General features: G+C 36.5%; 1 protein-coding gene across 1 annotated transcript in view; it reads right to left on the bottom strand.

Moving 5' to 3' along the window:
• LOC140239531 (uncharacterized) overlaps positions 1-14,744 on the bottom strand; it is a 33,273-nt gene extending 18,529 nt beyond the window's left edge. The window contains exon 1 of the mRNA XM_072319366.1: positions 14,240-14,744. Within this exon, the coding sequence (XP_072175467.1) occupies positions 14,240-14,744 (505 nt within the window). The remainder of the gene's footprint in view (positions 1-14,239) is intronic.
• Between the last annotated feature and the right edge of the window lie 668 nt (positions 14,745-15,412).

The following is a 15,412-nucleotide window of genomic DNA, read 5'->3' as shown; positions in this document are numbered from 1 at the left end:
AATGTTGATTGAGTAAAAGCAGCAACATTAGTAAAACATATCAGTGAAAGTTTGAGGAAAATCGGACACCGGATACAAAAGTTAATGAATTTGTAAAGTTTTGGTGGTGGAACCGCTGGATGAGGAGACTACTAGAGGTTATGACGTATGTGTGGACAACAATATGAAGAAAATATAAAGAAAATTCCACAAAAAATCACTTTCCTAGCATAGTGAAAGAGCACGTGACTAACCAGTTGCTAACCGCTTTCAGAAAGCAGGGGGAAATAATTGCTACCCTTAACATATGTCAGTATCAAGTTGATGGAATGTGCAATTTTCATGAAAAATGTTTGGGTTTTTTTTGGTGGAATTCCCTTTATATTTTCTTTTGTTGCTGTCCACACATGACGCCATAACCTCTAGTAGTCTCCTAATCCAGCGGTTCCAACACCAAAACTTTAAAAATTTGTAACTTTTGCATCGATTTTCCGATTTTCCTCAAACTTTCACTGATAATAATGTTCTACTAATGTTGCTGCTTTCACTCAATCCACATTTCTCTTTGGGTTTGGGTTTCCTTTAACACTTCTGTGATGTCCAGGAAAATTGTCATATTTTCAGGTTTTCCGCTCTCTGCTGGTATTTATTCAAAGGCAGTCGAGATCTGAAGAGGCACTTCAGCCAACAAATTTGATATGATCGCAATGAAGGGAAAAGGTTCTTTTGTCAGTGACGATGCACGACTATACACAATCGCCATTGTCCAATCATCTGAATGTACACATTAATATGTACATAATGGTGGGGTCAAAGAAAGACCCTCGTTATTATAGTCCATGTGTGTAGTAGGTCCATGGTATACATTTTAGGCTGTATATCGTTACCTCACCTCCCCGTATTCTTCATGTTGAAGGTCGGTGCACGATTAGAATATATACTGAGCTATAATGCAGGAAAGATCTTCTTGCGACATAAAAAATCTCTTTAGACAGTTAGATAACCCATCACGTTTTTCATGTTTTGTTCGATCAACAAAAAATTAGATCAATACGATTTTTGTTTATAATTTTATAGAGCAGCATTCCATGCACAACGCTTGATTATTACACTAGATCATTTCGCAAACCATTCTGGCTGGTGTGCTATAATTACTCTCTAAAAAAAAATCGAGTGAAAATATTCACTCTTGAAGGAGTGAATACAAAAAAGAGTGAATTTAGAGTGAAATTGGAGTGAATTTTGAGTGAAAATGTTCATTTTCACTCAATTTGGAGTGACCTCAGGGATCGCTCGAAGATTTTGGAGTGATCCCTGAGGTCACTCAAAACGAGTGAGAATGAACATTTTCACTCAAAATTCACTCCAATTTCACTCTAAATTCGCTCTTTTTTGTATTCACTCCTTCAAGAGTGAATATTTTCACTCCGCGATTTTTTTAGAGAGTATATGGCGCTTGTTTGATGTAATGTTCGAAATAATGAGCAACATCAGTGTTGCAATTTGAGCCAATGTCATTGAAAAAGGAGAGGTTCATATCTCCATCAGCTAGAATTAATATTGCTGTTGACGCTATTATATTTCTATGGGCTACCGAATAACCACAAGCAAAACTACATAGACTAGTTAAGTATGACATGTTAATAATAAGTTTTGATACTCTTTTCTTTGTTTGTTTGTTTGTTTGTTTGTATTTTCCAGCCAGTTATTTTTTTAATGTAGTGTATGATACCAAACCTTATTGATGAGCACATTGATAAATTCACTTCCAACAAGTTTCCCTAGTTGCAGCAAGTCTTCTGCAAACTTTCTTGAAAAGTGTAAAGATAACCAATGTCAACATTAACCATGTTAACTAGGACCTTCAACTTTTCTTCTTTTTTTTCCCTTTGAAGCACCGAGTCACTGTTTTTCTCTTCTTTTCCGATGTTCTTATGTTCTTGTTGTTTTATAGCAAAATGTGTTTGGAATATAGCGCTAAGATTTAAAATAACAGTTTAATGTGTAGGTTTATTGATATTGTAATATATTCATATATGTTGTAATATATTCGTATATTTAAGATAGGGCCTCATCCACGTCAAGCTCTGCTTTATGATGACGGTCCTCTGTAATGATTTCTCCTTTGTTCATAATATAAATACAGGGTGCTGTTCGTTATTCCGAAGGTTCACTATTCCGAAGGTTCGTTATTCCGAAGGGTCGTTAATCCGAAACACGCAAATTCCCTATACCTAGAGGTTCGTTATAATCCGAAAATGAAAAGGGGTTCGTTAATTCGAAAATATGTGGCGTTATTTCGAAGGTTCGTTACTCCGAAGATTGGTTAATCCGAAAATGAAATTCGGAACAATGAACCTACGGAATAACGAATCTTAGGAATAAAGAGCCTTCGGAACAACGAACCTTCGGAATAACGAGCTGTAACTAAATACAGTATGCCTTAACATGTTATTACTCTCATTCATATGTTATTACAGACTGATGTTGTTATGGAATTGAAATTTCTTATATTGATTTGTATGTTATACTCTCCTTTTTTTTCATATTCTGTATCACTTTATTTCATTTGTTGTTATATTTGGGGAAAGAAAATGCAGAAATAAACTAAACCAAACCAAACAGCAAGTCATTATGTGGAATGTGATATACTCAAATAGGTGCCTGGTCATGTCGACATCTACCCGCCACGTGCTACCCGCAACATGCACGAATCTTACCATGTCAGTAACCCGGACTTTAAACTTCCAATGGGGTTAACAGTAAAACTGCTGTAATTCCATATGAGATCTTAATCTACTCTGCTCGTTTACGTGCAATTATGCAGTTGCATGCAGCAGGGGCGGATCCAGGAATTCTGTAAAAAAGGGGGGGGGGGCAACTAATATTTCTGGTGCCACTTCCGGGTTCCATTTCATTTTCTCTTTTTATTTCTTTTGTTTTTAACGAAAAATAAAGGGGGAGTGCGCCGGTTGCGCCCCCCCCCCCCCCTCTGGATCCACCACTGATGCAGTCAAAGACAGACCAAGATTGTTTTCACTGCGTGTACCAAATAGGCCTAACCATATAAGGTATAAGGCATGAACACGGTATGACGTAAATGGTGATTGGCGAGGGAGTGAATACTCAGTATACATAGTGTAATATTCCTTCTGAAGAGTTTGTAATGTTATAAATTGAGAAATACACTACATTTCCCAAAATATCGAATTAAGCTCTATACGGTCGAAACATTCTGTACATTCCTGATTACCATGACTATAGAATCTACGACTGTACAATATAGTCTACATGAATACTGGTGTGTGATTGGCCACAATGCAGTCAGTTCATTAATGCAGAGTCGTACTATCTAAACTGCAAGCAGATCATGGTAACACCATTGCAGCATCACACTGGCTTCCGGTGATAGCCGATGATGTGTATTTGTGTCGACCATAAAATATGACATAAAAATATAACATAATTTTTCCCCTACCTAATTTGATTTCATTTCAGTTGACATTGGTTCGTTTTATTTTGTTTTATATCGGTTTGTAGTTTCGTTAATTCATCATTCGCTTTCTTATGTATTTTCTGAGGGTTCCATATAGTACAAGCTTTGCTTTTTAGTGGGACCCTCCATTTCCATTCCCATCCTTATTTGATTTGCACTATGCTTAAGTATATACAGTGTATATATTTTTAAAATAAATAATTATGTTTTCTTCATTTTGTTACTCATTTTCACATGTATTTTTTGATTTACGTTTCTGCAATTATTACAAATATGTTCTACTGATACATAATTTTTTTTCTGTTCATTGCTGGAAATGAAAAATAAATTTGAACTTTGAACATAATGAACCACAAAACCGCCTGGTCTAGTTGTAAGATAACAGTCAACAGACCCTTGGGAGCTATAGGGGCATTTCCGTGAGTTGTGCGACATGACCGCCAAAATTTTACCCGCATATTTCAGGACAACTGATAATCTTACTTTGTTAGCCATAGTTTGAAGTGTGTGAAACCAGCTTCACCTTTAAGAAAAGTTCCCTTTTGTGAATTTTTATACCTTTTGAAACCAGAAAGCATTTTTTACCTAAAAATCCCTAAAATGAATTGTTGTTACTCTTTGTGATTATTTCTTATATTTGAGGCTCAAATCAAACTTTGTTTGGTTTTACAAATCAAAAATATATTAATCTAGCAGTAAATAAAGTGGAGACCTCGATATAAGATATTACTTCGGACACCAGCGTGCTCTTACATAGCTCGAGAAGCTGCTGTAACGTGAGTTACCGAAACATGAACTTTTTAACCTAGCAATTTTACTATGCCCAACTGAGACATGGTATTTTGGATTATCAAATAACTATGCAGCACACATCCAAGAAATATGATGGGACTTATAGTCTTTGCTTCAAATTCTCATAACAGAGGTCTTAAGATTGTAACGTGAGTTACCATGTTACGTGAGTTACCACAATGTAAAGTGAGTTACCGACATGATTTTTCTTTAATACCAAGAAATAATATGACGGTTGTGACTGTAAGTAACCAATGAGTACGTGATTACTGAACTCTTGTATTAAGATTCTATTTCCAGTAGATTGTTATTCTCTTGGTTTCTCTCTATCACCATACCAACTGGTCAACATGTACAATGTATTAATTACACATGTTCATCACATGTTACCTTCTCAAAGAAACTGTTCCATATTTACTATTTAATATTACAGTGCATGTACATGTATACTGATCTGTTACGAAAGCTGTTAAAAGACATTTCTTCTAAAGCTGCATGGACCTTGTTCCAGCAAATTATCAAAATTTTGTGATAACTATTAATAGCCTCCTGATTGTGATAATCACTGCATGATTACTCTTGAAAAGTTCTTGTTTTTGTAATTCAAGTGATTACTATTTGACATTTCATAGTTTATACCTACCTGTATAGACCAAAGCCATTGTTTATGAGGCTGAAACATTTACATGTATGAACAGAATTTTAAGATTGGAGCTCGCTTCCTGCTGTTTTTTTTTTTTTTATAGATTTTTGAGAACTGAACATTGTGAATTTGACACGCTTATGTGTTTTATACTATTCTACTCTGAGGTTTTATCTATATTGTTGCAAAATCCTACAATGAAACTTTTCCATGTTTGCTGTAATTTACTTTACATGTTGATCTATTACCAAAAACTTGTTGAATGTGAACCTCATTATCAGACATTTTCTTTAAGAGCTGGACAGTCATGTACCTTAAAGCAAACTATCAACATTTTGTGATATTAATAGTTAGCCTCCTGATCACAAAATATTTACTATTCATGTTTTTCATTGGGATTTACTGCTTCAGTCTGCTTGATTACTCTAGAAAATACTGGTATACTTTTTACATGTATGTACAATTTAAATAATGGCTACTTGACATTTCATAGACCAAAGCCATTGTTTTTTAAGACTTAAACATTTATGAACATGTTTTATTAAACTGATCAATACTGGTAGCAGATAACTAGAATTTATCTGCAGTTTCTGTAATTCAATTCTAATTTCTGTACCAGTTTTGTATAAGAATTTGTAAACAAATCAAACATACAAACAATTGATTATTGAGTAATTCAAACAATTATCAAATAATTGGAATATAAATTGCATTGTTTAAAAGTTAAAATATTTATTGAAATATTCATTTCTGAACCTTTAAACTCTCCACAGACTACATGTACAGGTCTCTAGTCTCGTGACTCAGTGTATTAAATGGAATAGTTTATGGATGACTTGTTTTATCTAGATAGCCTGAAATTCATTTAAATCTAGTGAAATAAAAAAAAACCAATCAAATCAAATTCTCAATTAAATCCTCAATTTCTGATGCATTTGTTAACTGGAAAAGAGTGTAATTTAATGAAATAGACTCTGTTTCATATCATTTTGTTGAATACAATTTTTGTCTTAGTACAAATGAAAGCTTGGAAAACGACTCAATTAGAAATGAAATTTATCTTCAAGTTGGTATTCTAAATGTAAAGTTTCCTGCCTTTTGGTAATCTCATGGATAAAATGGGATTAATTACTGTCAGATCAATGTTCAAATCAATTTAGATTCTTTATTCATGGAGTTTGTTTGTGAAAAAAAAAAGTTGTCTTGGTAAGTTTTCTCTGGATTATTAAGACAAAAAAAAAATCGTCTTGTGATCATGTGGACAAACTGTAACGTGAGTTACCGTAACGTGAGTTACCGCTTCACATGCCGATACCTGGAGAATGTAAGACAATTTGAATTTTTACCATACTCGGTGATGTATGTTGTTAGTCCATGACTTTGACACAATAGACTTTAAAGTCTGTTTCTTGTTAGAGGAAACTTTTGAATGTAAGACATGCCAAATTTTTGCATGTCCAAATTATGTAACGTGAGTTACCGACATTTGTAGTGTTTTTTCTCATAGTTCTCATAAGAGTCTGTGGATGTAATGTTGCTGTGAGGTAGGATGGAGGTGCATGATACTCATTCACATATAGTAACTCATATCACTAATTAGGTTTTAAGGATATTGATCTCAATGACCTAATTTTGAGTTCAAAATGTAACGTGAGTTACCTTGGAAATGCCCATAGACATTTCAACAGAAGGGCCGTCATTTTTGTGTGAACACTAGAACAAAGGCGGGTTGGACAGTTAGATAACGTTATGTATGTGAAATCGCATGTCCAATAAAACTAAACACACACACACACACACACACTCGTGCACACACACACACACACACACCTTTTTTTTTTAACCGGCTACTTCTGTTTCCTCAAAGAAGTTGGAACGACTGGTTTCATTTCGACAAACTTTTGTAATGACCAAACAGTTTGTTACAAACCTGAAGTTTTGTTACTGAATTATATGGCTGTAACAAAACAGAGTTTTGTTCAATCGCAATGTAGGCCTGTAAACAACGTTACATAATAAGGGAATTTTGTCAGAGTGACAGTGAACGATGGTCTCAACAGCACTGCTTTAATGACTGTCGACTGTGCTGTAATCTTCATCATCCCGTAACAGAACAATCTAAATATCATAGCTACATAAAGCACGATTTTTTTTTTGGTAGCATCTGATAAACGCAAGATCAGAGGGAAGAAAATGTTCGCATTAAAGGCACGATTCCATATCAAGTAATGACAACGTTATGTTCCCTTGCAGCAAAAGAATGGTCAAATTTGGACAGTTTAATACAAGGCAGACTAAAAAATGGAATTCTGCAATAGCACTTACGATTCCCTCATAATTCCACTATTCCTTCTTGGAAATACAGGTAATTGTATCCAGCTTTCCACTTTCCTTATTTCAATTTGATTTTCAATCGTCAATCATTGACTTGAATTCATTATTGTGTAATGCATTACATTTCATCTTAAACCAACCACGTGTGTATGTGTGACACGAGTGACACGAGGCTGCAAAAAATCCTGAGTTTTTTTTTTTTTTTCATATTTTTCATATTTGTGAGACTGTACACCTTGAGGAATTACACAAGCAGGTGAGGTGTCATGCTAAGACCGTTATGGTCATTTGATTGAAGCTGAGTTTGACTATCTACAGGAGGAAATTTGTGAAATATCTTGTGACAAACTGATTGACCAAATGAACACTGTGAAGAAAGACGATGAGAATGGAGGCCCAGCAACTCGGTCGCGGGGTGCACGGGGCAGCAGGGGCCAAACGTCCACGTCAAGTGAGAGAGCTGTGCCTGCTGGTCAGCCGACCGAAAGATTGTCAATGGGCGTCGACCATTGAGTCAAAGATAAAGGAGGCCCTTTGTTCGGAAGAAGTGCTGAAGGCCTTAGTGAAAGCGGTGACAGACTCCATACTTGAACGTGTGACGCAACAAGTATACGAGGCCATCAAAATGGACGCTCAGCAAAATGACAGCAAAGTGAGAGAGGTAGAAAAGCATTGAATCAACTCAGGAAAGACTTGTCAGACATCAACAGAAACATAGACGAACAGGAGCAATACAGTCGCCGAAATTGTTTGAGGTTCCATGGTATAAAGGAGCATCAAGGAAAAAACACAGACACATTGGTGAGCGACATCGTCCGTGATCGTCTGGGCGTCAACCTCTCCCCCACCGACATCGACCACAGAATCATGCCGAGATACAAAACACCAAGCGGAGCGGTGAAGGAGAAAATTAAGCATCATCGTCAAGTTTTCCACGTACAACGCACGTCAAAAAGTGTACCAGGCGAGATCGAAGCTGAAGGGAACCTCAATCTTCATCAACGAAGACCTCACGTACAAGCGTCAGGAGCTCATGTTCGCTGCCAGAAAGAGCAAAGGCATTGCGTGGAACTGGTCCCAGGACGGAAAGATCTTTGGAGTGACAGCGAGAGAAAACAAGAAAGTCGTCATCCGATCACTGAGTGACATCGAGCGTCTTTGCTAGCTATATATCATTGTATAGGTATCATTTGACTTTATATTTTTATGTCAATTCGTTTTCCATGTATTATTTGCAAATCATCTGTTAAAAACAACCAGAATGCTATACTATGCGTGAAATGCACACAGTGATGTCATGTAGGATGCGGTGTTCCATTTGAAATATTCCAAAGCAATAATGACTGGATTTGTGATATTTGTATTTTTCGAGAATTACCCTTTTACAATGGTGATAATGACTCTGTGAGAGACTATCAACCTGCTGACTACGGTAAATCACCCATTTTTAGTGAAGATATACAACCTAATATATTATTTTCTGAGATTAAAGGAAATGGTTTGAAACTCGCCTATTTAAATATCAGAAGTGTAAGGGGGGAAACAGATCATTTAAGACATCATCTTTATGAAAACCCATTTGATTTATTCTGCATGTCCGAAACATGGTTAGACGAATTTATATCAAATTCTGAAATTGATGTAAACAATTACATATTTGAAAGGAGAGATCGGAACTCCAATGGAGGTGGTATTGGATGTTAGGGCCTATATTCGATCTAACATATCGTACATCGGACGATCTGATTTAGAGGCTGACACACTTAAGATTATGTGACTTGAAGTATAGAAATTACGAATAAGTCATGGTTTGTTGGTGTTATTTATCGTCCTCCGAACAGTGACATTGGGTTCTTCGATGAAATAGAAAGTAATTTGGAACAGGTAACTGATATTTCTCGGAATGTAGTTCTGCTCGGAGAGAGCAGTTCCGAGTGAGCTGAAAGGGCTACCCTGCTAAAAGAAAACTGAATAAATAAATAAATAAATAGATAGATAAATAAATAAATAAATAAATAAATAAATAAATAAATAAATAAATAAATAAAACCTTGCTCAGCTGCTTGCAGCCACCAGCTGTCCGAAGCACCTTAATTCCCTCTTCCGATTCCGATGTTCAGAGTGTGGGCTTTGCCTTTCTTTCTGTCTTTCTTTTTTTCTTTCTTTCTTTCTTTCCTTTCCATTATTCTGTTGAGCCTTATTCCTTTCAATGGTATACCCTTCAGTCAAGTCATGTCATGTTGTTGTGTTTTTTCTGTCTTGATCCGTCCTGTCTTTGTAAACAAATAGTTTCATAAGCATCGTTTGAGTGGTTCACAGTATACAAGCATGCTTTTCAGTGGACCTCTCAATTCTTTTTTTCCTCCTTGCATTTTGCCGGTATGCATGTATAATTTTATTTGTTAACCATTATCTATCATGTAAAGTTGAATACATGCCTATGCTATAATTCCTGATTTATTCTGTGTTATGTTTTGCTGAAGAAAAAAAAAGAATGAAAATAAATGAATTGAATTGAATTGATTTGATTTTAGAGATAGCGACTAGCTTGTTGGTTTGTTTTTTTTTTTTTTCATATGATACCATTCTACATAAGTGCACTAAGCAACCAATCCTGCTGGGCATGCCCCTATACGACTGTGTAAAGTAGTGTACAATAAAATGTGATATACTGTATACAGTAGTCTCTTGTAAAAAAAAAAAAAAAAAAAAAAAAAAAAAAAAAAAATATATATATATATATATATATATATACATATATATATATATATATATATATATATATATATATATATATAACAGGTGTTACTGCAATCATACCCAAACTCCATGCTAACTATGAGACCAATTGCTGCAGGTTTACAAATGTGGGCTAATACCTTTAAAGGTGGCCTTCAATTCATTGTTTTCCACCATATATAAGATTGACATAGTTACCAGACTGTAACTCAATATGCGTCTTGAATAGTTTTGAAAAGCTTCTGCTTGAGTCCTGATTGTCATTTTGTCTTTGTGCTATCATCTCGTGTGATGAAACAAAGCACTTAAAAAGACATGACAAAAGACATGTCATGCAATTTGCCCTTACGGTCATGTAATGGTTGGTGCTCCACAATACAGTATATCCCCCCCCCCCCCAAAAAAAAAAAAAAAATACAATCGAATTTTCGCATTGCTAACACCCAACAACATGACTAAGCTGTCTAAATGCTACTTCAGGTTCTTAAAATATAGCATCTTAGCTCCATTTTGCAGAAAACCCCTTTCAATTTGGTTTAGCGGTCACAGAGAAATATGGATTAATGTAAAGCATGTCATGAGTCTGATTCTTCCAAGTTTAGCACTTGGATGCTCTTGGAACTGCATAATGATTAATGTGTGATCACAATAGACAGAACTTGGAGGGAAGAGATTTTTGACATGCTCTATCAAAGTCCTCATTTTCCTTTGAATACTGAAGCAAATCGAATTGGGTTTTCTGTAACATGTGGGCAATGAGTTATACTTTCATACCCTGAAATTGTATTTGGTTTGATTCACTATTTTCAAAGTTATCGTTGCGAAGGGTACCGCTGTAATTTTTGGGGGGACATACGGTACACTCCAACCCACCTCCACCCTGAGACGTCCCCTGTTGTATAGAGCGGGATCTTCCCTCCCCATTGTCACCCTTAACCACTGAGCGAGACCTTTCTTTTCTTTTCTTTTTTTCCCTACTGACAAATGAATTTAGCAAGAGACATCTAGGTATTCGCACATACTGTTTACATTTCCCATCGCGATTTGTTTAACTTTGGAGTTTTCATGTAGGCCTTCACCTTTTGCCTGGGAATATTACCAGCCACTTTTCAACACAAAACATATTCAAAAGAAACCATAGGGCTCATAACATATTTCACTCGGCGGAGTAATTTAAACTTAGGCCCTATCACCTTCCACGTACTCGAATATTTTCGCTGAAAGTTCAATTATGTTTACAAGAACGCAAAAAGCAGAATGATTTACCCCCTTGAAAACAACGCAGAGAACATCTCGTCAAAATGTATTCAAACGTACATTAAAGTAATGCCTATTGAAAGATTACTCTTATTAAATACATGTATTATCATACACATCACTGTATTACTCAGGTTCCATGAGACATGATGTATATTTTGCGTACTCAGGCATTTGTAGTATAATGTATGTATTCAATTCCCCCTCCCCCCCCCCCCCCCTTGGGCTGCCACGTGAAAATGTTATGTGCATTGAAAAACTCCAGTAAGTCGATTTATTTTCGCTAGAATTGGCAGTCAAAAATATGAAGACCTCGTTTTGTCATTGTTTACGGTTTTGTTTGCTTGTCAGTCGATGTGGAAGAGAAGAGAAAAGAAAAGGTGAAGACTTTTTTGGGGTTTTTTTTTTTGCTTGTCAGCCGACTTTTTGGCTTAAATTGACAGCGGAGAATGCGAGGCCTTTATTCTATTTATGTGTGTGTGTGTGTGTGTCTGTCAGCCGATTTGGGGAGAGAAGTGGCAGCAGAAATGTGAAAACGTTTTTTTTTTTTTTTTTTTTTTTTTTTGTGTGTGTCTCACTCAGTGTGTGCGTGTTTTTGTGTGTCTTTTTAATGTTTTTCCGCTTGTCAACCGATTGGGGAGAAAATTCTAAGAGGAGTTCAAAGTTTATTTGAAATGGTTAAAGGGACTGTACAGTACTGGTTGAGGTGGGGATTCATGTTTTGAACATTCCTAAGTGAGATAATGAAAAGCCTCTTATGAAATATGAAAGAGCATGTCATTTTAAGAAGGATTCAACGTTTATTTGATGAAAATTGGTTTTAAAAAATTGGTTTTCAACCGGGAATTTCTTTCTTTCGGTACTACTTTTCTGTAAGAATTAACCCTCCAGAATCCCGACAATATTATTAATTCATCGATCTTCACTTGCACTGTATTTCGTTCACACAATCCTTGTTTTCACTGTAATAAATGAAAGGATCAACGCAAAGAAACGCTATTAAAATGGATATCACTGATGAAACATTATGTAACACTCCAGAACTGAAAGCTACGAAATAATAAAACAAGAAATGGGGGACGGGGGTGAACACGAAATAGACGAGTGATGTGACAACTTATGAACACCACACAATTACCATGAACACAATACAATTATGCAATGTAAATAAAGCGCAAAAATGTCCCGTGCTTGGGAGATATACAGCTGTGGAAAACAAACAACGAACAAACACGGAAGAAGAAAAAAAAAACTCGCCTTGTTAGAAATTCAGAAATGGGAATTCTATCACGACATAACTTGTGTTATCATCAATTTCAACACACAGCTCTAAGGAAAGATTAGTAGTAAAAGGTAGCAAAATTTAGTTCAACCTGCATTCAACCTGTTTAGCTGCACGTACCGAAATAAGGCAGAGGACGTGTTTTGGCCCGGTCGAGAAATGTTCATAACAAAGAGAGAAATAGAGTGAGGAAAATACAAACTACTGACAGAAACATCAACATCAATAAAAACCAACAAAACCAAAAATGTACAGTACACCGCGAACTTAGGTACAGCTTCATACACACGCATTCCCTATTATTTTAACCGGCGACGTTGTGAAAACCGTTAACACCTGCAATTCCCTCATTGGTTGCAAAAATTATTACAAGAATTTAACAATACTTAGTAATTATTTTATTTCAATTCTTTCTCTGTTTCCTTTCGGTCTTCTTGATAATATGACGCTATAAACTCATAAAAAAAGAACCAAAATTTCACACTGTTGTACCTCAGTGTGTTGATCTCCCTATATCATTGTTTACACTGTTTCCGGACGTATCAACAAAATTTCCTCCTCTTCCTCTCCAACCGTGATCAAGGCCATCCAATGGCAGGGCGGAAATCCGATGGGTGAAAGTTACGATATTGTTGAAAACAGGATCCTGTTGTGTATGCGTTTTCGAGTTCAATTCTGCCCTAAAGATGAAGACTTTACTCTGGTTCCAATATTTAAGCATTTGAGAAACTGGCGCCCTGGGCTGCAATTAATCTTCAAAGTAAGTTTATAATAGAAAGTTATATACTATAAGTAGCACACTAACAAACACACACACAAAAAAAACACGATCCGATATATGTGTTGATGTTTAAATTCATACTTGTACGTAAAACTGTTTGGGTGTGTGAAAAAAAAAATATTATGGCTGTTTCCTTCAGTTGTGTTATTTTCACTGGACGTTTGGTTTCCATGCCAGCAAAATAATCAGTTGACGAGTTGTATCGCAAAACAATTAGCTAACCCCATTCTCGCTAAGTTGAGATATTTGCGATTAAAGCTGCTTAAAAAGAGAGGAATACGGAATAATCTCCGTCATAATTTTAAGAACATTCCTTTTTATGTTCTATAAGAAGGGCATCACTAGAAACGTTAATATTACTCTATCTGATTTAAAATGTTTAAAAATGACTTAGTCTTACGTGCCTCGACTTTCTATACCTTGTCATTATCGCACAATACACTTATGTTCATAAGTACACGTCATGATAAGGGAATGCATTATGTTTTAGTGTTCTAAAAGTAAAACAAAAAGTATGTAAAAATGACGGATTATACAAATCAACTTATATTGCTTGTCTCATAAACAATCTTGCTCAAAAATGCAGTGGTCTTTGCAACACATTTTAGCAAGTTATGAAGTCATAGTATCATGATTGCATTTGAAGTCTCTTGTGCATGAATAGTGCAAAGATTAATCACATCACATGCCAAATACTTCCTGTAATAAGAAGTTGGAGGTAATCTACACAATCATGTTTAACTTAATATCCGTGAGAACATAGCTTGTGTTGCAGTTCTTGCTGTTATTTTCGTCGTCTTTGTTTGTTTTGTTTTGCTTTTGCTTTTGTTTTTGGTTTTTTTTTTTTGTTTGTTTTTTTTTGTAACAAAGTACTGGTAGGTCTTGCAACTCTGAGAAACAGTATCAGATTTTGTTTTAGTTTGTCCAATTTCTTACCTCCTGATCCGGAAATAGAGCCTCTACCCGGACCGTTACCAGGGGTAAAGCCTTGCCCGTCAGCCGAAATCCATCCGGAAGACGCGACAATCAACTGATCAACGACGAGATCCTCCTCGAAACGGATAATGAGCTCCCCTTCCACAATGAGCGTGGCGCTTCCAAGGTCTGGTGCGATGTCGAGTTCGCATCGCTGGTTGGCGCCAACCGTGATCGGTGTCTGTGTCGAGCTGAAGTCCGGGCAGCTAAGATGAGGGTTTGAGATTCCAGCTGCTCCCGGACAGGTACTCAGAGCAGACTGGACGCCGAGGACGACCAAGGACGCGACCACGATCAGCTTCCTCATCAATGACATCGATGCGTCTTTACGGAACAAAGCTGTGCAGTTCGACTTTTGCATGTTTCGAGCATCCTCGTAACGGCGCGGTGGCAAGCCACGAGCGTTGGACGTATCTCGGCCCTGGCCCTGCTCAATCACGGGAAATCCCCTCTCTCGCCAATCCATTGCTACCTAACGGCAGCCAGAGTTTGGATGTGTAAGTTTCCCCAGAGTTTGCCGTTAACATAGGAAGAACTGTTTATAAATTAATTGTTTTTTTTCCCCTAACATCAGTGCTGTCAAGATGAAACTTGTGAATTAATTCTACATAGCAGCAATTTTTTTTTTTTTTGCGGATTCGGCAAGTCGGAAGCTCTTTTCGCAACTCAATCCTAACTTCGCAATCATTCACTGTTGCCGAGACAAATCAAAGGTTTGGCGTTGTTTGTCGAACATAATGTGAGGAGCGAGAAGATGCGTCTCTCACTGCATACCACCCACCATAATATCCTGTCACTGACAGATCGAATCAGATGCGTTTTAGTATCTAACCTGCGCATGCTCAGATATCACTAGACCCGGATATAAGACGGGATTGGGAGGAGTCTAATCACTACTTGAAACGACCGTAATGAAATTAGCACTTGTGTAAATCTTGGAGGGAAATAATTGTGAGTTGAGAATATATTCGTCCAGCTGTGTCAGATGCCCTTTATTACCATGCCCCACCCCCCCCCCACCCCAACACACACATAACACAAGAATACAACAAATCAAAGGTTGATGACAACGAACAATCACTATAATGATAATGGAGTAAACAATAATATTCTCTACTATGATTATGGTTCCCG

The sequence above is a fragment of the Diadema setosum genome, chromosome 16 (genome assembly GCF_964275005.1).
Source record: "Diadema setosum chromosome 16, eeDiaSeto1, whole genome shotgun sequence".
Classification (NCBI taxonomy): domain Eukaryota; kingdom Metazoa; phylum Echinodermata; class Echinoidea; order Diadematoida; family Diadematidae; genus Diadema; species Diadema setosum.
Note: the sequence above shows the minus strand (reverse complement) of the source record. Positions and strands in the feature narration are given on the sequence as shown.